General features: G+C 43.3%; 1 protein-coding gene across 1 annotated transcript in view; it reads right to left on the bottom strand.

The window, feature by feature from the left end:
* Positions 1-4,857: 4,857 nt before the first annotated feature.
* The window catches only part of Tnik (TRAF2 and NCK interacting kinase), a 173,390-nt gene continuing 152,664 nt past the window's right edge, over positions 4,858-25,583 (bottom strand). Inside the window, exons 22-31 of the mRNA XM_051156996.1 lie at positions 25,300-25,464; positions 22,877-22,988; positions 21,953-22,123; positions 19,821-19,964; positions 17,343-17,477; positions 11,511-11,611; positions 9,266-9,415; positions 7,692-7,851; positions 7,294-7,433; positions 4,858-5,306 (exon numbers count right to left, since the gene is read on the bottom strand). Of these exons, the coding sequence (XP_051012953.1) occupies positions 5,223-5,306; positions 7,294-7,433; positions 7,692-7,851; positions 9,266-9,415; positions 11,511-11,611; positions 17,343-17,477; positions 19,821-19,964; positions 21,953-22,123; positions 22,877-22,988; positions 25,300-25,464 (1,362 nt within the window). The 3' untranslated portion in view covers positions 4,858-5,222. The remainder of the gene's footprint in view (positions 5,307-7,293; positions 7,434-7,691; positions 7,852-9,265; positions 9,416-11,510; positions 11,612-17,342; positions 17,478-19,820; positions 19,965-21,952; positions 22,124-22,876; positions 22,989-25,299; positions 25,465-25,583) is intronic.

The following is a 25,583-nucleotide window of genomic DNA, read 5'->3' as shown; positions in this document are numbered from 1 at the left end:
AGGGGCACGCCTTGAGGGTATTCTGGGTGAAACATAGAATGCTTGGCTGGATCCAATGAACAGAGAAAAACAGGTCAGAGAAGGAGTTATGGTAGTCGGGGGGTGTGTGTGTTAAAAGACAGGATGGATTGTTTAAGGGGCTTTTCTGGCCACGAGAATATGTTATTCTGAATTAAGTGGGAGGACATTGTAGAGCTGAGTAAAAAGTTTATGTTCTAAAAGCATCATGGCTGGTAGAAAGTGGTCCAGGCCCACATCAGATCATGAATATACCCTGGATCTAAGAAAGACCACGTTTCTAAAATATGGTATTTGAAAGAGTAAAATTAGGGATGACAACACGATTTTCTGGTGTGAAAGAATGGAGCTGACTTATACAAACTACAGTATGCACAGCTATGCTTTAACCTGGGGGAAGGGACACAGGAAGGGGCAGTTGGGGCACAGCTATTTGCTAGGATCGATAGGAATCCATGGCTGGGAAGGAGTAACTGCCTTCCTGTCAGCATCCGTGAGCCCTTTGTTCTGCGAAGTAATTTGCTATCTATAAGAGACAAATCACCAAAACCAAACTCATGCGGATTGAGGAAGTGAGCGCAGAGATGCTTACACACAGCCAGCAGTCGGGAAACCTCAGGCCTATTTTTATTTTCAAGTGTATTTTCTAGATTTCATCCAAGTGTTTAGTACAGTGTTATGATTTCATGTTGTTTAATGTTGTGCAAAGGGCTGAATCTCACAACTGTCAATGGAGAGTTTTCCAGAAGAATGACACAGTATGGAAATAGAAGAACACTAGAAAACACTTGGCAAAAGTGTCCATGTTGTTAGCTCTGGACCTGTAAGCTGCGAACCGCTTCTACATTTTGTTTGGTTCTGGAAGAGATCATTGTAGTCACACTATGTGAGGCCCATGAAAGGACAGCACATTTTAGGGTCTCTATTACTGCTGCAGTGAGCAAGGCCGAATCCAACGGCATTTGGCATTTGTGTGAAATTCCAGCAGGTGAACAAAACACTTAGACTTTCAGGGTTAAATTTTGTGTTATAATTATGTAGTCCCAGGGACAGCAAGTTCTTGACTCTTTGGGTGATTTGTATGTGTTGTTTGAGACGTTTTGATTTAACTTTTCAGGAATGAACTAAAGAGGCAACCGATAATTAACAACTATTGAGATGGTACCCGAGAGCCTCTGGAGCGTTTGGAGAGCGGTAGGTAATCTTGTGCTTTCCTGACACACGGTAAGGTCAGGTTGGTCAACACCGTTATCTTCTTTCTTAACAACAATCCAGAACACAGAATACTTTAGAACAGTCAGCACAAAGGCAATGGCATCTGTTCATGCAGACTTTCCAAGACAGCACACACACAATGCTCACGTGGTTAGGGGATATGACGACAGGTACTTGCACACACAGTAGCAGGGAAAGCAGTTTTCAAAAAGAACTTTGTAGACTGAAGTCAGACTTTGGCCCTTCTCTGTCAGTGGGCAAAACCCAAATGGCCTAGGCCTGAGTATCATGCCTCTTTCGACACTACTGCACAGGAGGGACCAGAGACGCTATTATCAGTGCATCACAAGAGCAGACAGAAAAATGTTAGAAGTAGTTAGTGACAACCATGAATTACAATGACTTTTAAAACCGTGTACCTGACGGAAGGGCTATCAGGTGTGTATCCCAGAAAACAGTGGTGGAATGGTAGTGTTAGAAAGACCCTGTCCAAGTGGCCTCATCAACATTTACTCTTACCTCAATGTACACTACTGAATATACAACAACAACAACAAACAAGTTTAGGTCTTAAAGTTTGTTTGAAGATTTCCAACAGAGACACTGAGCTCCATCTAATTAGGGCGCCATCTAATCAGATTTTATGTGGTGCCTACTGACTGGAAGTGTGGTTTGTATGTTGTGAGACAGCTGTGTATGACGCAGATGAAGTCAGTGTGGGGGAGATTCAGTCTGTCCACCTCTACCATTCTCTGGACACAGGAATCCAAGCTACAACATCCTGGCCAGTCCTCGGGCACAGTGCTCTCCTTCTCAGCCCCAGGTCAGGGCTGTGGTTTGGGCATGCTCAGTGCCTTTGCTGCTTGGTCAGCATTGAGAATTGCATTGAGAATGGGCAGGTCTGTTAATGCTTAACTCGGAGGGAGGGCTATTCCTTATCATAAAAAAAACAGAGACTTGGCTAATTTTTAGAGGGGAAACTTTTTAAAGGAAAGATCAAAACAGAAGATAGATAAATTACAATAGATAAAGAGATCACACCCACCAGGAAAACAAACAAAAAACAAAAAAAGAAACAAACAGAAATCAACCCCAAAGCAGAGAGCTGCATGAACATGCACAAAGGCACCGTTCTGATATATTTTGCTTGATCGAAGTCTCATATCAGGGTTGAGACCTGTCATAAATGCTAGGAATTTGCTTTTGAGGCTAGCCACTTCCAGGAATTCTACAACGCATCTTGAGGAGCAGGGATTCATGGGGCCCTTTTAAATTTGGTCTTGCCTCATGCTCCGTGTAAAATATTTGGACAATAATATAAGAGGCATGGCTTGATGTTTAACGTCTGTGTTTTATTTTGTTGGCACCAGAAAAAGTTCATGTTATGTTGTGTCACTGTACATACTGTAAACAAGACGGCATTAATATGTTTTCTTATGATTTTTTTTGTTCCAATTAATCTAGATTTTTAAAAAATACATTCACAAACTACCTTATGTTTAAACACAATGATTCCCTTTTATTTCTTAACTGTACCCAAAGTCCCACAATAAAAAAAAAAATCATTTAAAGCTGTGTATTTTAGATGTATCACTTAGAAATAAGAACAAAACAAAACATAAAAACAAAGATCAGTTTGCAACATAATTTAAGGAAGCCTCTGGTTCAGAGTATCACGGCAGCAATATAAAGAGCGGGTGGCAATCACACTGGAGACAAATCCATATTATTTTTGTCCACATCAGCATCCAATTATGGTAGTTGCTAAGTCCAACCTGGAGCTATTGTTGAATTTGTCCCATGGAATTTGTGAAGACAATATTGTTTGGCAGCATAAGCCCAGCAGTAAAAATGAGAACTGGAGGATTTCATTGCTTGTGAGAGCTAGAGGGACCATGATGGGCGCATTGTGGTGATCACTTGAAGACCACCCTCATCACATTCTTGTGTGTTACCTCTTCCAGATAACTGCAAACAACGATCATCTCTGGGGATTACAGAATCACCTAGTCCAGAACTCAGAATATTTCCCTTTCTTTCCCATCCCCTTTGGCCAAACCACCAGATTAAAAAGGTACCATTTTCCTAGCATATACTTCGTTCTCATTAATAGTACATCAGCTGCTCATTTGTTTAGGCAAAATCAGTAGAATCACGGTTTTTCTTTCTTTCTTTTTTTGATTCATTTACAGTAATTGTATTCTTTAAAAACAAACCGCATTAGGTTTTTGATCATGGGAGATTTCCTTTTTCTCTCCCTCCATTTTGTTAAAGAACAATTTGGCCAACTACTGTTTTGAAAATATTCAATAGAGTGGAGATTGCCAGTTGAGCTCTCTATATGTCCTGGAGATAACACTGCTGTGATGAACAGAGAAAACAAAAACAAACAAAACGAGGTAGGTTAAAACAGGAAGCACAGCACAGATACCGTTTCGCAACACCTGGATACCATAGGCGGCCATGCTTATAGCTTTGGGAAACATCCCAGTCACATACAGGTTCAAATTATTCGAGTAAGGGCTCTTTATAAGGACACAAGTCAACCTGAACTAAATACATACACATCTCTGCACAGATGTTGTTAACCGTGTGTTGGGAAGTTTGGAGGAACATAACTTGATTAGGAGGAACATAACTTGATTAGGGTCTCAGAATTTTGGCCAAAGCCTCGCCTTCAGGTTCCCTAAAATCTGAGCTGTTGGTGCCTGCTGTGTCTGTGTCGGGCTTATGAGTCTAGTCCCTTGACCCAGTGAGAACACAGGCAGCTCAGAAACATTTATTAGCAATTCCTTTCTGTCACAGTTTTTCTCTTGAGGAAGCAGCACCCTTGGGGAGGGAGCTGGGTTTCCAGAGCACGGGGGTCAAGCAACCCGAAGCTCCAGGAATGACCCCAAACAGTCTCGGTCCTAACAAAGCCCAAAGGAAGGGACCTCGTAGCAAGGAGGCTTTGCGCCTTGAAGAAAGAACACGTGTGTATTTACATAGATGTATTAGCTCATTTCTCAGAAGCTCCTTCGGGGTGACCCACCTGTCATCCCATCTTTTGCCCTGATCTGTTGCATAATAACCGAGGGACAGTCGCATCCCAGAGTCCCTCCCCAGTCACAAGCCCACTCAACTCAATGGCATCTCTGTCCCATTCAATACCCTCCATTCTAGAAAGGGCCATATCACAATACGGCCTGCCAGACTCACAAAAGTGGTAGTTGATTTTATTAGATTAAGGCTAGTAGTTTAGCCATTTAAAATTTATTTCCCCAGAGAGGAGAAAACCAGCTACTCTGCTTCTCTTTCAAAAATTCATTAATCAGTAGCAATTAAAAAAAAAAATAAAAAAAGAAAAAGAAAAGAAAAAAGAAGGCAAAACAAAACAGCCTCTTGGGTTGATGAAGGCAAGATAATTCTTAATTTCCCCGACTATGTGGTTATGGCCTTCAGCGCAGGGAGATTAGATGCACTTATTGTGCTGCCTCTCGCTACTGGGAATTGGAAATTTTACAACATACCATATACTTAAAGCTAGCAGGCAGACAGAATTTTTAAAAGACTAATTTCCCAGTATGCATTTTACCCCATTCTTACAAAATAAGGTGGTAAGGGGGGCGGGGGGAGTAAAAAAACAAAAACAAAACCAAAACCAAGCCAAAAGAATGGAAAAGCCAGCAATAAACACAGCTTAATCATAAGGGCACACAGTATTTGTTTCTATCCCTAACTCCAAAGGGCACACGGTCCATCTCTGTCCACAGACAATGCAGCATCCTCGGCATCTCCTGGACACTCCTGCCACCTTTCTTTCCTTCTCAGCCAGGCTGCAACACTGAAAGAAGGACCATATTGGGAGAGACGGAGGGAGAGGAAACGGGGAAAGCAGTATGTTCAACCAGGCCTTCTGATTCTGCCTCTAGACTGGCGTACGTCCACATGAGTTAGGCTCTTTTACATTAGAAATAACGCCATGAAGATAAGTGCCAAGTGCTCTTCCGTTACCAGTTCATCATGGAATTTCTGTTGAGGGTCATGAAAAACACTTGGCTACTTCCTCCAGATCGCACGGATGCAAAAAATACCTGTTTGAAATTAAAAACAAGTTAGTTCAACTTCATGGCTTTTTTTTTTTCTCTTCCCCCTTCTCTTCTTTAACTGTCCAGCCACTTTCTTTCACATGTCCTGTCCTCTCCACATGTCAGCTAAGGTGCAGTGCCTTGCAGTGTTTGCAGTGACTTTGGAGACAGCGCATTGTATGGAAACCCTTCTGCCTTGTTTATGTTCTCTAATATTATTTATTGCTGGACTTCTGGCTGGGACAGTAATGACTATCTTTCTCTCCCTTGTAATTGATATGAAAGCAGATGGAAGAGAATCCCTTTAAATTCCCAACATTAGGGGAAAAACTGGGGTGGGGGGGGGGAAGGGAGGCAACCGACAGTTGTACAGCTTCCATGTTCAATTTTTAAACTCCAAAGCAAAGGAATTAGAGCGGCTATGGTTGAATAGGCTGAGGTGTTGACTGCCCGTTCAGTTCGGTGCTCCACCGGTTAACTCTTCGTCTCTGCTGATGCCGGCAGAACCCAGAGCGAAGGAGATAATGGCATTAATAAGCAGAACCACAGTCCATTAGGTCCGAGCCAGTTCAATCATTTTATCAAAGGCCTGGGAGAAGCGAGCAGAATTTAGATTACTGCTTGCTTGCCTGAGCTGACTGTCAGGGAACCCTCTGGCCCCAGGAAAATAGGATTTGGGGCTGTGCAATAGCCCTTCAGCCAGCCAGCGTCTGTGGTGTGAGGAATGAGTGTGTCACTAGTGAAAAGTCTGTGCTACCACGCCTCCATGGCTTCCGAAGAAGCGTGTAGAGTTGCTTGCCATCCAACTACAGCTACAGGGGAGAGGAGAGCTGCTCTATGGGGTCAGGGAATCCAAATGGGAGGACAGCGAGGAGTTGCTGCAAACAAAGGGTTGCTGTGGTGCCTGGTTGGGGCTTCAGGGATTAAACCAGAGGCCCCAGTGTGAGAGTATTGGGACTAGCCCAGGCTTCTGAGCGTGGGTCGTCAAGAAATGCACTATGGTTGTCTACTCTCAGAACATTTCATGTCTTAGGATCTAGGGGCTGCCGAAGCACTGGAGTCTGACTTGCTAAGTCTAGCTTCTGGCATACTGTGATAAGAGCCCTGGTCACCCGCCTTGTCTCCCACAGCTACTGCCCACTAGACCACATCAGGTCAGAAGCAGTCAGCCAGGGTCAAAGACTCCAGACTCACATTACCAGGATTCCATGAAGATCAGCCTGGCCTCTGGGAAACTGGGATGAACAAGAAAATGTAAACAGTTCAACCCACCACATTCTTTTCTTGTGGACTTGGTTGTTAGGCTGACCCTGGTCTCAGAGAGTGGGCTTACAAATGTAGATTAGGTACTAAAGAGCCTGGGTTACCCTACAGGGAAGGGGAGCATGACCACTTTAGTATACTCTTGTGAGGTGACAGACATGGTCACTAGCACTGGAATGGAGCTCCCCTGTGACATGTCAGGAGACACATGGCTGAAATGAGACAGGAAGGACATGGCAGGAGTTGACTTTGAGACTACATTTCTTAGGGATAAGTGACATTTTTTTTTTTTTAGAAGTTTATATTCCTACATGTCAGATGTTTTACATTTAAGGGTAACTGTAATGTGAACTCTAGGTCCCAATACTATCTCTGTGAAAGGCTTAAAAGTGACAACAGAAGGCTAGCCCAGTGTGAGATGAACAATGACGGGCCAGCTGCTCGAAGTGCATAGGAGAGTCGCGATGGTCATTAAATCACCAGAAGGCCCACAGGACACCCAAGTCACCAAGAGCTTACAAGGAAGTTTTAGATGCTTTATGTTGGTTTGGATGCATAAGTCATAGATTCTGGATGGTTACATGAATCAAAGCAAGTAATGCCATTTCAAGATAGTTATTGACCACACAACAGATGTGACCCAAGTCAGTATAAAGGAAAATGAAGGTTTCACAGGTACCTGGTGGTCTCTTAAAATGCAAACACTAAAGCAAAGTTGAAACGGATTTACCTTATCATTTCTTTCACATAGAAACTTTAACCTTTGAGCTCGCTTATGCATAAATACTCCATCCAAATGTCCTGTTTCCACTGACCGGATCTCAATAGCTTTCTCTCCCCAGCCCATTATCTGATTGGAATGAATGTAGGCTGTCAAAAGGAATTTCCAAAACTGCATTAAAAACATTAGATGGGCAACAACTCACAGTATCTGTTCACATCTTAACCACAAAAAACAGACAAAGGACTCGAGATTAAACAGACAAAGCAAGTCTTACAAGGATTATACACAGATTCTTTTTTTTTTTTTTTTTTTTTTGTGGATTCAAATGGTTGTTTCGCATTTCTTGACTTTCGGTTCATTTGGGGGTTGTAACTGCTGAAGGAGATAAGGAATGGTTAACCTACCCACAGATGTGGGCATCTCTCCCCATTGGAGCACCACATCCTTAGTGATCCGGCCGTAGGTATTCACATACACCCCCTCATCCTCATAGCAGACAAGCATCTCCATCCCATCCGTTTTAGGCAAGATGACAATAGCATGAGGAGTGATGTTGCCCTGAATCTAGAAGACAAAGAAAGGCCATGAATCACTCTGCTTAAGAACAGGGCAAACTTCTTGACTTTTGTCTTTAAGAATCACAAATGAAATGGTTATGTCATTTTCACCGCAGAGATTGAAATCTACTTTAATTTAATCGTTGCTCCTCTTGTCAAGTGCAGGTAAACACAAACACCCTAACTTGATAAAAAAAAAAAAAAAAATCCAATGGTTCCTAAAAACAGTAACACTGAGTGTGTGACGAACGTAGTGTGTCTGTCATTGGATCACTTGTATACATCATTTCTGGTCCTTAAGAAAGTTCTCCATCATAGAAAGCTTTGTTGCAGATGAGGGAGCAACATCTCAGGGTTACATAACTTGACCAAAGCTACACAAGTATTTGGTGATAGAAGTAGCCTCTTAGCACATTTTCTAAGGCTGAAATTCCCCCTAGAATGACTGCTTCCATATAAGGCCAGGTGCCTCCAAAAAGGCCGTGTGTACAAAACCCAGAAAATTCACCTGGGAACTCCAATACCAGAATGATTTCTTTAGGGAAAAAAATGGAGAATTATCTTCCCACTGTCACTGCTGAAATAAGCATGGATTGGCTGGTTCTATGGAACAGGAGGTGCTACTCCTCCTCCCAGTTGACCATGTCACACCATTCCAACACGGGCTTTGAGGGACTAAAGAAAATCACAGTGATGAGCCCGCATCTCAGCTATGGTGTAGACATGCAAGTAAAAAGCTATTAAATGCACAGTGGGTGACAACTACATGTATGTAAATTAAGCACTGGGCTTTTTTAAAGTCTCAAAATACCAATCAGACATGGGCCTGCCTCAGACTATGCTGAGAAGTTGTTAGCCTTGGGACTATATTTATGAAACACAGCTTATGCCATAGCAGCTCTTATTTGTAGAGCGTCCAGCATTCCCTTTAACAGTAATGCTCTATGCAGTGAATCAGTGTAGTAAGCCCAGTATTATATTGTTAATAAGAAGAACTTGAGTACGTTGGGTCCTGAGCAAATTTAATGATCACAATTGGACTACAGAACGTAGCTGGCGTCCCATCTTACAACGGGGAAAGCCGAGGGCTGGAAAAGTCACATCTACTAACATCAGAAAAGAGATTTTCTATGTAACCACTGTCTTTCTCTAGCAGAACAAACCGAACTTCTTTCAGAAACTGAAAACAGGACCTCAGCTGAGGTATAACATAGGCATATGTGAAGTCCAAATTGACAAGACGCTACCTTCAAAATAATTTAATTCTTGTCCTACTTAGCTTGAGGAGGCAATAACACTTTAAGAACATTCTGTCTATTCAGTGGTACCCAAAGTTTACAGATTAGCATGATTGCAAGTAAAATAGGCACATTGCAGGCTGTTATGCAGGGTGCAAGAGAAAGCCAATTCCCGATACTTACATGGGATGGTATATAGATATCATAGGAGTTTCCAGAATCAACATCAATTACATGGAAACCAGTGTGTGAGCCAAAAATGACCTTTAACCTTTGACCTTCTTCTACTGTGAGGTCAACAAGTAGGGGCTTATGCTGAAGATCTGCAAAAGACTAAAAAAAAAAAAAATCACCTCAGTAGTATCTACACCATTCAAGGAGGCTGTCTTATTCCTAAGACTTTCTCTTGGCCTCTGTCTGAAGGAAGTGGATTTCTTCAGTTGAAAAGCTGAGAAAAGGTCACTGCCAGCTTTAGAATCTGATCATGTGTGACTTCAGGTGGAAAGCTGTATTGTTTACTTTTTGTTCCTCTTGTTATTTTTCTTATCTTTCACAGTAAAGACAGCTTACAGCTATCAATTTTGACAGTGTCAAAACTGTGTGAGAAGCTTGCTGTCTGGATGCGGCTGCTCTTTCCTGCATCGCTCTGCCTTTTGTCCTCTAGAGAGTGAGCAGAGGTCTCTCTGGGCCCCTCTTTCCCATGTGGTAACCAGGGTCAGCTCTGGCTGCTGCCTTCCTCAACAGTCTGGGAGCAGTGCTCTGTCCAATCTGCTGGAGATCAATGGGAGCACACTGGCTATGATTTTCCTTCCATGGTCATCAATTTCCCTAACTTCATACTGCATTCTGAGAGATGGGCTTGCGCAATAAGATAACTTGGCTTGTCTCCAAGGATTTAACTAGAAAGGAGAAGAAGTGAGCTCTTGCCAAGTTTACCAAAGTTCTGTTTGACTGGATTCAGGGTCTAAGCCCCATAGCTATGAAGTGTTCCTGTCTCTACCTTTGTGACAATTCTGTACTTTTATCTGATATTGGGCTCTAGGAGACGATTTGAGAAACCACAGCTGCCATTCAGCACTCTCTCTCTTCATCTCTAATTATAGTCATCCTCAGAGCACAGGAAGTTGTCCTTGTCCTAGGGGGAGCCTCCACCTCTGACCTATACCAGTCTTTCCAGTTCAAGCCCTTGCATCTGTGTTTCCTCTTCCAGGCTGGGTCTGATCTGCTGAGGGGAGTGTTGCTGCTGCTGCTGCTGCTGCTGCTGCTGCTGCTGCTGCTCTCTCATGGGCTTTGGCTAGGACCTTGAGGTCAGTGACTTCAGAGTCAGGATGGGCAGGGGATCTTGATTGAAAAGCTTTTCTGGAGAGAGATTTTTGGCAGCGAACTGGCACCCCATTAGATTTGGGAGTCAGCCTTTCATTGCCAATATACGCATAATGTAATCTAAAAATTTCTTTCGATGGTGTGGGGCTGTGGAGGAGAGCCTGTTTCTGTGGACACTGTCATGCAGAATATATCACAGATGGGCCATCTGCACTAAAAGAAAATGATGGGAGTGGAGTGATTCATTCTCTAGGAGCACTGACAAAATCCCATGGTAGATGTGGCTTTCATGTAGTGTAGGTGACAGGGAAGAATAAATAAAGATCTAATAGCCATTTACAGTTGCAAAGGTAAGGAAAGTAAGGACCAGCGAGAAATGCAAAGCGTAAACGGGAGGTAAATTCACACTGGATTTGGCTAGGCTATGTCATCTGGATATGTCAGTGAAATCGAAAGTGATTATTTTTCCGGCAGTTGGGGCTCATCTTTTATAATCTGGGGTCAATGGGATACAGCACATTACCATTCCATTCTCACCGAACCTCATTTGTACCCACCGTATCTGGGATGAGTATGGGCCAAGTCAAGGTAAACGGATGCAAAGGCAGTCAGGATGGAAACTCAGAGGAAGGAAGTCTTTTCCATGAGTGACTGCCTTCAGCATTTAGTTCAGAGCTGCCTTCATGCAACAGGGAGAAGCCAAAAATCAACTTTAAATCAAGAGACTTAGAGAGTTGATTCTGAAACGGTAGTGGTAATTACCACAACTGGAAACCAGCGCTGCCACAGATCTGCCCTTTCTCAGGCAGAGCATCAGACAGTTCATGACACTCAGTGGCTTTACAAGAGAGATGCTTTTTGTGCTAACTGCTTCAAACTAAATTCCTCTTGAAGTCAATAGCTCACACACCTCCAATGGAGGAAGACAATCACAGATTTTAATGTGATGAGCTTTATAGCATTTTTAATACCCACGTTTTTTGAAATAAAATTTTAAAGAATTTTTTTAAAAGAAAGTTTCTTTGTATAATAAAACTGATATTGGCTTATGCGGAAAATAGAACTCTGATGAAAACAGAATTACGTAGGCAACATCCAAGCTTACCTTAAATGCCATGAACTTGTGATAAGGTTTAGGGGCCCAAGCATATATCTCTACTGCATTCTTTAAGGCAATGACCAAGAACTTGATCCTTTCATACTTAACTGAAATGAAAAAAAAAAAAGAGTAAGAGCTTAGAAACCATGTCAATTTATTTTTTGTATAGTGAATGTAAGTGCCTGTCTATATGTGTTCACAGTTGAAGGTAGTGTTCTTGAGATATATATATATATATATATATATATATATATATATATATATATATATATATATATATATATATATATGTGTGTGTGTGTGTGTGTGTGTATGTATGTATATGTATACACACACACACACGCACACACATACACGCACACAAACACATATCTTCCCTTAATGTCCCTGGTTGACAGAACTCTAGAAGGTTTTAGGTTTGTATTAAAAGATTTTTCTTCATCTAGAGATGGGACTGTTTCTGTTTACATACGGATGTTCTCTTTGATAAGGCCCTACGCCATTTTCTTATGTCAGTTTGCCTGTCATATATGCTTACTTGAGTGTAGTTATGGCAAGATGCTAGAGCAACACACAAACTTGCAGAGACATAAGCCTATGGTGTTATTATCAGCTTATTCATATTCAAATTATAATGATCACAGGAAATAATTATTTATATTTCTAACAAAATATGAAATGAGGGGATCCCTGGGTTCTGTCAGTGGCTTATTTTTAAGAGCTTCATGTACTTTGACAAATCCTTTCACTATTTGTGAAAACAGAATATTATGCATCTTCCCTCGGTGAAATGACTGAGTGCCTCATTCATCATTGCATGACACAAGTGGCCCTAGACAAGTGCTTACCAAGTGAATGACGGGATGACACAGGCTGCCATCTACACCCGGAGTTCCTGTGCTCTATGTGTGTCTAACAGTATAATGACCAGGATTGACAGTGGTGACTTTGTACCACACAGAATTCTTTAAAGCCTTTTGTACTTTTCACCATTAAGGGTACCATCCACAGATGATACGTATTCCAATCATTTTCTGTATAAAATCACTGCACAAAAAATATCCTGTATCATAAGAAATCAATAGTGGATTTTCACATGGTTAGATGAAATTTTGGGTTTCTAGTTGGCTCCTTTATGATTTTTATGATACAAACTCTTTCTTCCTTTCTTTCTGCAATGCTAGGGACTGAACCCAAGCCCCTATGTTAGGTCCTGATAAGCAGCCTGCCACTGAGCTACATCCCAGCCAACTTGGCTTCAGAAGAAAAGTTACGTGAGCATGCATTGGACAAGGAAATATTTTACATGACTTTCAGATAGACCACTTGCTTTTCTGTTGTTCATATTTTATCGTTTCTATAAGATCAAATTTGCTGAGCATATTATTCAAGTTCTTTTACAAAGTAATTAGGAGATATTTTCATTCTTGTTTTCTGTGTTTGAAATTCCATAGGAACTTGGTTACCCAGTGTTAGCTACATGCATTAGAGATGCCATACCATCTTGCCAGGAATCCCTCAAGGAAAGCAAAGCAGACAGAAGGTGTGCTTCTTTGGATAATGGAGGTGAAAACTGTTTCTGATACTTCAGATGGCCTCAAATTTCTGAGAAGTATTTATCAATTATTGCTTTCTGGTGACACTTTACTTTGTAGCTTCTGGTTATGGGTCAGCACATGTATGTCAGGGCAAGGAAGTGAAATAACCTTGACCAGCAAGACCAAGTTAGAAATGCTCAGAAGCTGCATAGTGGATGTGTACAGTAAACAAGACATCTCGTAATTTTGAAACACATTTTCCAGGTATACACAAGACACATCATTCAGAAATGTTATCTCTTGCAATAGTTTTATTGCTTTATAATTACACAGTCTGATCACTATAATACTTGGGCTAATAAATGTCAAATAATAATAGCAAAATACTCCTATTTAAAGTAAATTCTAGCAGCTTTCTCAGAGCCATGCTTGGAAGCAATTCTCAATGTTTTCCACAGTTACCTTAGAATTGGTCTGCTTCTTTAACTCAAACAGGCATGGCTCTTCCATGAAGAAACCAACAGCCATCATGAGGGCACTGTGTGGGGACATGTAGCCGCCTGCTGCAGGCTGGGGATGGTGTGGCCTGTGTCTGATACTTTGCCACCTACTCAGACCAAGGTAAAAGAAAACTGCAGTTTCAGAGTATGACAGGAAAAGGCCAAGCAATTCTGATTCCCAAACAAAAGCACCAGAGGAGCCTGAATGTACCAGCTTGCACGGAAAACATACTCCCCCGTGTGGTCTGGTTTGTGAATGATCCTGCATGCATTCCACAGCCCTTCCTTCCCTCCTTCCTTTGACAAAGCCTGCTTAGCGGGCTGGGTCCCATGCGCCTGGTACTGTTCGCGCTGCTGGGAAGGAGTACGGACAGGACTCAGGCTGTGCTGATGGATCTTACAGGCACGGAGTGTTTATGAACCTACAGCTCCCCATCACACCTTCACGTTTCTAACTCATGTGCATGTAAGTAAGCCTACTGTATTATAAAGTCTATACAGGCTCCTTCAGAGCACAAAACACAAAGGGCTCAGTATTTGTGAAAAGAGTTGCAGATTTCTCACTTGAATCTTCTAGCCGTCATTCACGGTTTCCTGATGTCAAGATGTCTAAGCTGGTCACCTTGAATGAATGTGGAGGAAAGGGACACGGAGACTGTTCTAGAACAGGACCCTCTCTAGTTGTTAAAAGATAATACACTAATATTATAAAACATATAATATGAACAACTTGATTCTGTTCTCTGAGTTCCTTTACAGCACCCACTTCCCCAATTCCTGTTGCAACCTCCAATTAGTCGTCAGTCACAGAACACACAAGACTGGAGCAACTCTCAGGTGACAGTCCTGAGACTGAGCGAGGGGCTCCTGTGGAGCAACATCTGAAGCTCTGCAGCTGCCCCACATTCACTGCTATTTCTCAGCTTAATAACATCCCACAAACCCTCAGACACTTCCTTACTTATTTTTGTTCTCAATCAACAAGTTTTACAGTGGATAAATATTCTCAAAAAAAAAAAAACACATAGTTGCGCCCAATTCCATATGGGGACGGTACTCACTGACTTCATAGCCTAGGAAGAACCAGTGTGTAAGCCATTCCCTCTTCCACGAAGAGGTTGCGTGCATCCACCCTGCCTCCTGCTCATCCCCAGACTGCTCCCTTTTCAAGGTTCTGGTTAAAGCACTCTGAAGAGCTCAAATCTTTTGTGTTCACAGCTAAGACATGTAATACACAATGAAGATATTTTTCTTTCTTGCTCTTCCTTATTTTTTTTCCACTTCCTTTCTTTCTACATATCTAAGTAGATGTGAACTTTCTGCTAGGAAATGGCTTTCAACATGGCCAAACAGCCACAATCTAGTCACACCTTTTCCTCTTTTTTCTTGTGGCACTCCTCTGGTACCCGACACAATCTTGCTTTGCAGGTCTGTGGCAAAGTGGTTTCCCTAGATTCCATCGCTCTGGCCATGTTCTTTACCTTTCTTCCTGAATTACTAAGTTTTAGTTTTTTATTTTTAGTGGGACACATCCTCTGGTAGCTTACTCAGAGACGGTGCATGAAATGGAATGTTCTGGATACATGGCATGTCCATAGATGTCTTCCACCCTCTTTTTAGCACTGATGCATAATTTGATAGCATGGTGTTTAATTTTATATGTTAATTTTCCTGGGCCACATCCTTTCAAATATTTGGCCAAACATTTTTCTAGGTGTCTCTTTGAGTGCTTTCCTGATGAGAATGATATTTGAATTCGTAGCCTGGGTAAAGCACACTACAGTAGGCTTCAGGCAATAAATTGAAGACGTGAACAGAACAAGAAGGCCAAAGCCTCCTCCTGTCCTCAGAGGAGAAATGAGTCAGGTCTCTCTCCCTCCAAACTCAGGCTGAATCATCACTTCTTCTTGGGGTTCTAAGTGGAACCCATCATCAATTCATTGGGACCGCAGGCTTTTGGACTTGAATTAAATCACAACCAGCTTTCCTAGGTCTTCAGATTCCTAACTGTAACCCTTTTTTTGGGGGGGGGGCGAGGGGAGTTCTTAGATTCCAAAGTCATGAGAGCCAGTTCCTGAGAAGAATCTCTGTGTGAGTTGCTCCATGCACGGGGAGGGGTGTTTACCTCTAATGACCTCTATTCTGTGTGCTATAAAGTGGGTGTAACACACTTTCTGTGATAATGTGTAATGAGCTTGAATTTCCACTCTCTGCCTGCTTCCACTTCCGCTGTGCTGAGATTGCAACACCACAGCCAGTTTCTCCGTTCTAGTATTGAGCTCAAGGCTTGTGCATGCAAGGTGAGCGCGCTACCAACTGAGCCACGCCCCCAAACCCTAGTTAAAAATAAATTTGCCTTTGGAAGTTTAAGGCCTTAGTTGGCTGTGTTTTCTAAGGATCTAGCATTGTTTTTGAAAAATCCCAAGATCCTCTGAGTCCAGGACAGTTTTATGCATGCCCTTTGTTAGTTTTCTTATAGCCTGAGAGTCTTAAGGACATTCTCCTTTCCTCTGTATTTAAACGCCATATTGTTTTCCTGGATGCTGGTGCATCCCAGTCAGAATGCATAAGGCACATGGCCTGAGCTCTTCTGTATGTGTGTCTGCCTGCTGTTTCTTCATTCCCTGTCACCCCAGTCAGGTCGAGGCAGACCCCCTTTATGTTTCAGTTCTACTTCCTAGGAAAGCTCCTCATTTTTGTGTCTCATCTTTAAATGCTTATATATTTTTACTCCTGCTAAGATTGTTTTTGTCTTTCATTGACATCCCCAACCCTGCTCCATCTTTAGAAATACTCCGAATCTTCTTTTATAGAAACACTTTTGTCAGATATCTGTAAAATATAGTTTCTTCCTTTCTTTTCTCCTTTCTGAATTTTCTCTCATGCTCTATCTTCTGATGTCCTTACTTCCTGTTTTCTTTTTCTTGCACATGAGATCTACCTGTCTATTCTCTGGTAGAAGCGGGAGGATAATCAACGGCCAGCAGTCACTTTAAAGAAGTCAGGTAGGGAGCTTCCTCCCAGGACTCTAAATGCTAGTATCCGTACATTTAGTTTTCCCAAAGGCTAACTTTTCAAACTCTTTCATGGGAGCATAAACATGCTGCCAGCGGTTTGGGAGCTATGTGGGGACAGGCTGGTTTATATGTGCGTGTCGGTGTAGGAGTGTGCCCTCACAAGTCTTTTTACCATCACACCAGCTGAGCAAAGGCTTCCCCTTCGGCTGCGGGGCTGAGGACAATGGCCTGTCTGTGGGAGGGACCTGGCTCTTGAGGACTGTCAACTTCTCTGCTTCCTAGCAATCCTATTTTCAGCTCTGCTCTGCACCTCTATTCTGTGGTCTTCCCTGGGTTTCTGGTCTTTCTGGGCTCTGTGGGACAAGTGGATAATTTTTATAATGTCCTTCCCTGTAGATTAAGAATCCACACCCCCACTATATCTGACCCCAGTCACAGTGCTGCTCTTGTTTGGTTTTGTGGCCATCTCTTACTTGCTGGCTTCTCTTCTCTTGATCCAGTCAATCTTGGGAGTTCCTTGCATTTTTTATTATTATTTTGTGGGGACTTTGGGAAAAGTACATATACATTTTCAAACTGGAGCCTAGCATTTTATCTAAGTGTATCCTTTGAGTTTCATCAACCTACTTTTGGGGGAACAATTCATGTATACTTTGGGGTCCAGCAACTTCTTCAACTGGGGCAGATACACCATCAAGGGCAGATGGAACACACTGAATAAATTTAACCAAAGGACTGGGTCTGAGAATCTGCCGAGCTCTCCACTACTGGGCTGAGACTCACCGACTTTGTAATGTATGCAGCCTTCCAAGTCCCCGACGGTGACCCAGCCTTGCTTCTTTTCCACTTCCGGGTCATTGTGCAGTATTCTGTTTCTTAACCATGACAGGTAGTAAACACGGAGCTTATTCTTCTTTCCTGTTGAAATAACGGAGTTTTACTTCGAAGCTCTGTGACAGCCTTCTCTGTTCCCTCCCCCACATTGTCTGGGCTCTTGCTGGCATCTGTGTCTGTGGTAGCAGGATAACGAGGCACCCTAGCTCTTCCTCGCTATTACTTCTATCAGGACAGACCTAGTATTTTGGCCAAAACCCACAAATTGCACTTTTTAACCTTTAAGTGATTTATTATTTGAGCACACTGACCTCCTGGACTTGGTAAGTTCTAACTCTATAGCAGAGTTCCAGAACATTCTAGATTTAATCTTGAATTGAGTGCTGGCAAATGGATATTTTAACCTACCTATGTGCATCTCTCCTTACATTTTTAATTGCTCTGTTACCTCTGTTAGCAGTTTTGTTTAACGGGTAAGACAAAGGAATTTAATAGCAGACAGAAACAAAGTCAGTAAAGCAATTTGAGTATGGAGGATGATATTAGGCAAAGTTATGGTGCTGAGGTCACCAAAAAGAAAGTTAAATAAAAATATCAAAGAGGAAAAGAAAAGATGAGGACTTGGAATTCACAAGAAGGCTAAACATTCCCTTTGGAAAAGCGATTCAAAGCATTCTCGGGATGATAAAATGCCAGCCCAATGGCATGGAAGACGTTATAGAGAGCAGAATGCATCCACTCCACTGGATTATCTGAGCACCACGGGGAAAATGTGCATTTCTGTGGCTCGTTCTTAATGAGAAATTTAGGCTTATGTGTTTTATGTCTCAGATATTTCCCATTGCCTTTATAGAGGCTTTATGTTCTACAGATGGGATATGTACTAGAAGAAGAGATTTTTTGGGAGCATCCCTCACTGGGATGACAGACTTAAACTGTGGGGCACACTGCACAGCTGCTGCCCGCTCTGTCAGCCGAAGCCGGGAGGCCAGGCAGGGGCTTAGGGTAGCAGCCATTGCTCCACCTCCTGGTGCCCATAGGAGCAGTTCAGGGATCTCCCTTCTTACTTTTATCTTCTCTTTCCCCCCTCGGTGCTCCAGGATAAGAGGAAAATGTTATACTCGGAAGATGAAGACTTGTCACAAGCAGCAAAATAGAGCCTGAACTTGAACTGTCTGGGAGCATTTCCACTTTGGGTAGGTAACAGATGTACGGTTTCAGTTTTGATTTGGGAGTGTAGTAATCAAGAAAGCAATTAGCCAGAAACAAAGACCACTTAGAGCTCAATTCAAATCGCAGGACAAGAACAGTTTGGGTTAACTTAGCAATGACAAAACTTGAAACTCGCAGCAAGGACTGCATTTTCCTTTAAACCACAAGCCCACCTGGAGAGTTAAACTTTCATCTTCAAGGTTCAACCCAGAAGCCCTTGAGTGGTCTCTTTGCATAACAGAGCAAAAACTATGCCACGTGATGGGAATGCTGAGCCATCAATATGGAAGGCCTGCACCTTATCCCAGAGATGTGACCCTGGTGGCTCTCACACTTAAGTGGTACTGTAGATTTCACAGCTGGTGAAGCAAAAAGGAAGGAGGGTGATTTGTTCAAACACTATCAGGAAGAAAACCACCTTCTTATCAATAAATAGATCCCGAAGCCTTTTCCACTTGTTATAATGAGGCTTATTAGTGGTCTAACAAAGTCTTTTTTTTTTTTTGCCAGTTTAAAAAGCTTTTTATGTTGAAAAAAAAAAAAAAAACCTAACATAAGCATGCTGCCACTCCATCCTCCTGTAGAAGTGGTTACACTAGCACAACCGTCCCTAAAACATCAGTGGGTTACAAGCAGACATTCTGAGGAAAAAAAAGAAGCTCAAAGAAATGTTTGCCTGCTAATTCCTCTCCCAGAAGCCTTCATTTTGCTATTCTATATTCAAGAACATGACAGTAACTGCAGTATAGACAGCTTAATAAGATTCTTGCTGAGTTTTAAGGGAGGGAAAGGCCTAAATACACAGCTTTTATGATATGGTCTGCCTCAGTCAGGTCTAAGGCACAGGTTTAAGTCTTCCTGGGAGGCCAGACCCTCCTCCCAGGGTCTTGTAGGTGAGAACTCTTTTTTTTTTTTTTTTTTTTTCGAGACAAGGTTTCTCTGTGTAGCCTTGGCTGTCCTAGACTCGCTTTGTAGACCAGACTGGCCTTGAACTCACAGAGATCTGCCTGCCTCCGCCTCCCGAGTGCTGGAATTAAAGGCGAACTCTTTAAAGTCAGTATCTCTCTGCGGCTGCTCCTCACGACCTGGCCTATTGTGTCTCTGCTACAATGCTGTACATCTCCTGCAGTTTCCAGGGCAGGACTTCTTCAGAGAGCAGGGGCGCCAGCTTGCCACCTGGGCACAGCTGGGGGTTAGGACAGCTTAGTAACATACCTGATATCGTCACAAGAACATTCAGTCCCTCTAGCACGTCCATCTGCTGAAATCGCCTCCGGTTGATTAGGTTGTAGACTTTGCCTTGGCCGCTTCTGTCCAAAAGCATCAGGCCGTTTTCAGTTCCCACCAGAAGGTTTACACCTGCAAGTTTAAGAAGCACTGAAGGACTGACATTTTACCTGGAGCCCTACAAAGTCCAGAAGTCTGTGCCACGCTAACGTAAACGAATGGGCAGGTAGGTGCTACGGTAGATGTAGAGAGGCAGCAGGCACAGCTCACTACTTACGTCCCTGTCCCTCCAGTAACAGACCTACAGTTTCAGTTTCTAATGTGGAGGCAGCAAGGCATCATGCCTATCTGCGTACTACTTAGCTCAGAAAGTCCTCGCCAAGGGGGGCCATAAGCAGAGTTCTGCAGGGAAGCACATTTGCTCATTTCCCCCTGTATGGAGGGCCTCCTCTTCCTTGGTGCTGTCTGTATGCTCAACTTCTTTTTTCCTAGACTGCCCCCCCCCATTCATCCAGAGACTTCTGAGGCAGCTCACCTATCCACCTTCAAAATACAGAAGTTTCCATTTCCATATTCTACCAGCACGGGAGCCCTTGCTCCTCCTCACACACACATGGGCGGCTCTGCTCTTGGCCAGGGAAACGATGAGGCAGGCCACGAGAAGCTGCCTCAGAGAGACACTGATTTTAAAGAGTTCTCAGTTACCCAATTCTACCCTGTCACGCCTGTAAGCAGTGTTCCTCATCCTAAAGCTGGCAGATGAGTCATTTCATCTAGTAACTATAACCCTAAAATTTCATGCCTAATCATATTAGCCATCCGCTTACTAAAATGTACCTACATTGAGAGAGATTCCCCGTGCAGTGCACCTTGCACATCTCCTGGTGCCCCTCTATCTTCTGAAAACATGAATATCCACTTCTCAAGCTCCACCACAGTATATGTGGTTATTGTCATCTCCAGACCTCAGTTTTTTCTACTGCAGAGCCACTGTAGTGGGAATTCTGGCTCCTTTAAAAACCCAGTTCTATTATGTGACTGCTTCAGACTGTCTACAGCCATTAACTACGGTTGTCTCACACTCCATGAGGGGTGTGATTTTTGCCAATCGTAGATAGTTTATATTTGGATTTCTGAGGACTCTTGAGGGGGTATAAATTTGAGAGGGCCTGTGATGGGTGCTGCTGATGCTTTTGCTATTGCTGTATTGCTGTTGGCTGGTTCTGACGATGATTGGACTTGCTCCAAGGGACTCAACGCCCTTAACCAGAAGGTAATAGAATACAGAGCTCTGCACTCCTTTCCACTCTAACCTTCTTGTTGTCTACCTAGTGTTGGAGGGTTGGAAGGAAGGGATTGGGGCGGAGAAGATTGGTAGATACAGGAACCCAGTGAAAGTAGCTGAAAGGCCTGGCTATAGCCATTGTGCCCCACATGGAACAAATCGCAGCTTTCAGAATTCTTCTCTACTGACATGGCGATGTCTTTAGCCTTATGATGCCCACTCTGAGCCTAGCAATGGAGATGGTTCAGGTGGACCAGATCCTGATCTTCCTATTACGATGTGAGCAATAGAGGCCAGGGCGTTGATAAAATCTCCCAGCACCTTTACTGAGTTTGAACGCAGTTAACATCTGTAGATCTACATGATAACATCACACTGATGTTTTCAGCAGAAAAGGAACATCACTGTATCCAGTTCCTGCTGACAGGTACTTAAGCAAGTACCTAAAATATGCTGGGCTTGCTTTTGAGCTGTGAGATGGATGCAATGGCATCAGACCCCTTGCAGGATACTACCTGAGTCACGGAGATAGCATGTGGGGTGCCCTGTGTTGTGCTGCACAAGTAGTGGCTGTGTATTACATGGTGGTGAGCTCTGTGGTTGCTATTACCCATCACTTTACATGCCATTTTGAATATCACACGGTCCTTCTACATACAATCTACTTTTGGTCACTCATTAGGCCGACCACAGAGCTATGATTCTCCTGGTGTGTTCTGATGATAAGAGCCATAGGCTTTTAACACTTGAAGGGAAACTGATTAATGAGTGGAGAAATAAAACATCCAACAATCAAACAAACAAACAAACAAACAAACAAAAGCCACCAACATACCCCATAGAGCAGCACAGAGTATTTCTGAGTTGAAGCGCTTCTTGTATTTTCTGATTTCCGGCGTGTCGCTATGAGGGCGAATGTTTGTTGGGTTCACATTTACCACTGAAATCTTCCTCGCTTCATTGAGTTTGGCCTGTTCTTGCCTAAGAAGTTCGCTAGTAAACAGGGCTTTGAGAGAAAGAGTTAGAGAAGTCAATAGCATCTAGGCAGGCAGCCAATGGAAGTGTGGAGGAAGGGCTTGGCTTGGGTGTGTTACAGCAAGGACACTATGAACCCAAACCTATTTTACACTCTCTTAGTAGGATTTCAGAGCATGTCAGTCACAGAAGCAGTATTTTGTTCGTTAGCAAAACAGGCTCATAGACAGCCCTTTGGATGGTATAGAAAATTAGCAATTAATCTCACAGAAACAAAGATGCCATTCCTGTCATTTCAAGCAAGGAACAGCTCCCTTTTGAGAATCCACATAAACTGATGTCAAGGATTAGTGAGCTGCAGAAAGCAGAGAAGCAAGGCCATCCTCTCGGTTAGCCAGACCTGCGACGGAAGCGCACGCCTGGAGCTCAGCACAGCTCAGCATGTGTTCATGGCGTGCTCAGCACCACACTACTCCGAGCACAGCATTATACCCAGGAACTGCTTTTGAGAAATATGCGGTAAGTTTGGAGATCGCTGCGGGGCGGCTTTTCCTAGTATCCTGGGATACCTCTGGGTTTCTTCCAGAAAAAAATCAGGGGTGGAGGGGAGGAGAAAAAAAATAGTTTGCTTTATGAATTCCACAAAATGATAAATCTTAAAATATCTTTGTCCTAAGACAGGGTATAAGTAATAAATGCTGTAGTCACTGACTTCATGAGTTTTGTCTCTGGGCTGTGCTGGAAAGGAACTCTTTTTCTAAAACACCAGAGTCGCCTTGCTTACCAGCAGCGGATGACTCGTCATCCTCTTCATCTTCATCAGTAGGTGATGTCTGGTACACTCTGGGGTCCACAAAGGGGGTGAAGGAGGCTTTGGTGCTGCTCCCTATACCATACTGATGAAAAAGCAAGAAGCAGAGGTCAGTGCTGCAGGAACAGGTGGCGCTGACATGGTGTCACTCAGGCTTGACAGAGACTACAGATGCCTTTGCTGTGCTGTTCACATTCCAGTCCCTAAGCAAAGTATGGACCCCTGTCCAGGCTTTCCCAGCACTGCGACTCTCCAGATACTCTGTGTGTGTGTGTGTGTGTGTGTGTGTGTGTGTGTGTGTGTGTGTGTGTGTGTGTGTATGCAGGGCTTTGTTACTGATCAGATTATAGATGCTTCAGTGAGAAAATGACATCAAATTGGCAGATGGCACCTTAGTATCTGTACTCCTGCCATTGGCCATTCTACCTACAGAACTTACTTCTACTTTTAAGTCACGTCATCATGCACTGACCAAATAGTCTTAGGAAAAGCAAACTCCAAGGCATGTTGCCACAGCAACGCTCCATCCCGGAACAGTCAGCTCATGAGCTCCCCTCGTGAAAGGCAGCCTCTGGGCTCTTCCGTTCTGGCCTGATGATGCATGTGAACCTGGATCAGCTCTAACAGCTTTAAGCTCTTTAATTGGAGATCAGTTATCCAGGGGTTGGTGTTTCCTTCCCTTGATGGCCGAAGAGGATGCTAACGTCACATGCTTTATGTGGAGACTGCTGGCTTTGAGTGCAATACACCTTGAGGGCTCACTTCAAATAAGTCCTAAGTGATTAGACTGCACCATAAAGGCATAAGTCTGAGCTGGAGTATAGAATATTTATTCAATATTACCATTGGGTGCCTTATGTAATTGAATTTTGTCCAAAGAAGGTGCTAGAACTATTTGCTCATTTTGTCTGTTCTTCTCTTTCCTTCTGTAGTGCCCATCTTGTGTGTGTGTGTGAAAGAGGGGGGGGGGGGAGATATGTACATGTGTGCATGTGGGAGTTGGAGGTCCCTGTCACCTGTCATGTGTCTTCCTTGATCACTCATCTACCTTATTTTCTGAGACAGTCTTTGAGCACAGAGCTCATCCATTTGCTCGCTGTCTGGCCAATGAGGTTGTTTTTGCTCTCCCCCACTGCATCTGACTTTTTACATGCATGCTGGGGATCAGAACTCAGGTCTTCATGGTTGTGAGGTAGGCACTTTACCAACAGAGCCTTCTCCCAAGCTCCCTGTTATTCCTTTTATATAAAATGCACTAGCATTCAACATTGTAAAAGCCCCTTGTGGGTATTCCTGTTTCAGGCATAAATCTTTAGTTTTGTTATTAGATTTTTATTTAAACATAAACCAACATTCCTAAGCCCTAATCATATAAGGACAAACTTGCAAATATCCAATTTGATTTCCTAATTCACAAAGAGCCAGTGCAATTCCCTTCAAGATTTTCCTCTTGTCCTTCAGAATGAAATTCCTTTCATCCTCCTCAAGTAGCGGCCCCTCCCCAAAGCAGCAATTTCATCTTTAGAGGTCCAGACAGGAGATGGTAAAACATTTCCTCTTCCAGCTGCGATAACAGCAGCACTTGAGCCAAAACCCTCTTCTGCAGAGGCCTGTTCTGTGCCCCCCCCCCCCGGTACTAACAGAGGACTTCAGGTGAAGACAGCTGTCCACACTGCATGCTGAGCCTTTAAAGATGCTTGTGAGTTCTTGCCCTTGGGGCCCCTTAGGAGTGCAAGCATCACAGAAAGTCAGTGTGGGTAATGTTGAACCCAACAGTGCACAATGCTCCGTAAAAACACTTAAGGGTCTTAACACGACATAGCCTTGACTCTATCCAGCGATGTCTAAGAACTGCCAGAGTTCCCTCAGACTTTCTGAGGACTGGATCCACATGGGAAAGATGTCTTATTTCATCTTCCTGACACAACTTGGAGAAAGAAGAAGTCTCTTATCCATTAGACAGCAGGAACCCTATCTTTCATAAACAAATCGTTTCAAAGTCTCTTTAATCAAGTCAAGCTTTAGGTTGACTAGATCAATGTAGATATGAGTCACAACTGTTGGCCTTGAAGTCTCACGACTCTGTGGCTTCTCCCACAGGCATGTGACATAGGAGGTCCAACTTCTGGTTCAAGCACTGTTGTAAATTAGCTATGTGTCATGGGCAAATCATTTAACCTAACTTTCAGCCTTTTCAAGTCCCTTCCATTACACAGAAATTGGCTCAGATCATAGATGAGAACTTTTTGTTGGTTTCTATGAGTACTGATATAAGCAGCTATGGAGCAGAAACCAATTGAACATGTGTCAGAGAGTGTGGCAAAGCCTTGAAGATGCCAATGTGTGTAACCCCACAGAGGAGGACAGAGCTCCCATGGCTACTGACTGGCACTTACCTCAGCCCCAGTGTCCATCTCCTGGGCATGGGTGGAGACACGTCCCAGCCCCTCGGTGGGAGTGCCGGCTGGCGAGTGGCTCTGCTGCACAAGGTCTGGGAGATTGATGTGACCAGCAAAGCCATTACTGTCACTGTGGCCAGATCGCTTCTTCTCTTCAGCCGTCTGAGGGAAAAAAAGCACATAATGCCATTAAGAGAGGGAACGAACTGGAGAGTGATGCCCCTCCACAGGTCCAAGACTTAACAGGCTCCAAACTGATGTGAGATGGTACACAGATCAGT

Source organism: Acomys russatus, chromosome 15 (genome assembly GCF_903995435.1).
Source record: "Acomys russatus chromosome 15, mAcoRus1.1, whole genome shotgun sequence".
NCBI lineage: Eukaryota > Metazoa > Chordata > Mammalia > Rodentia > Muridae > Acomys > Acomys russatus.
Note: the sequence above shows the minus strand (reverse complement) of the source record. Positions and strands in the feature narration are given on the sequence as shown.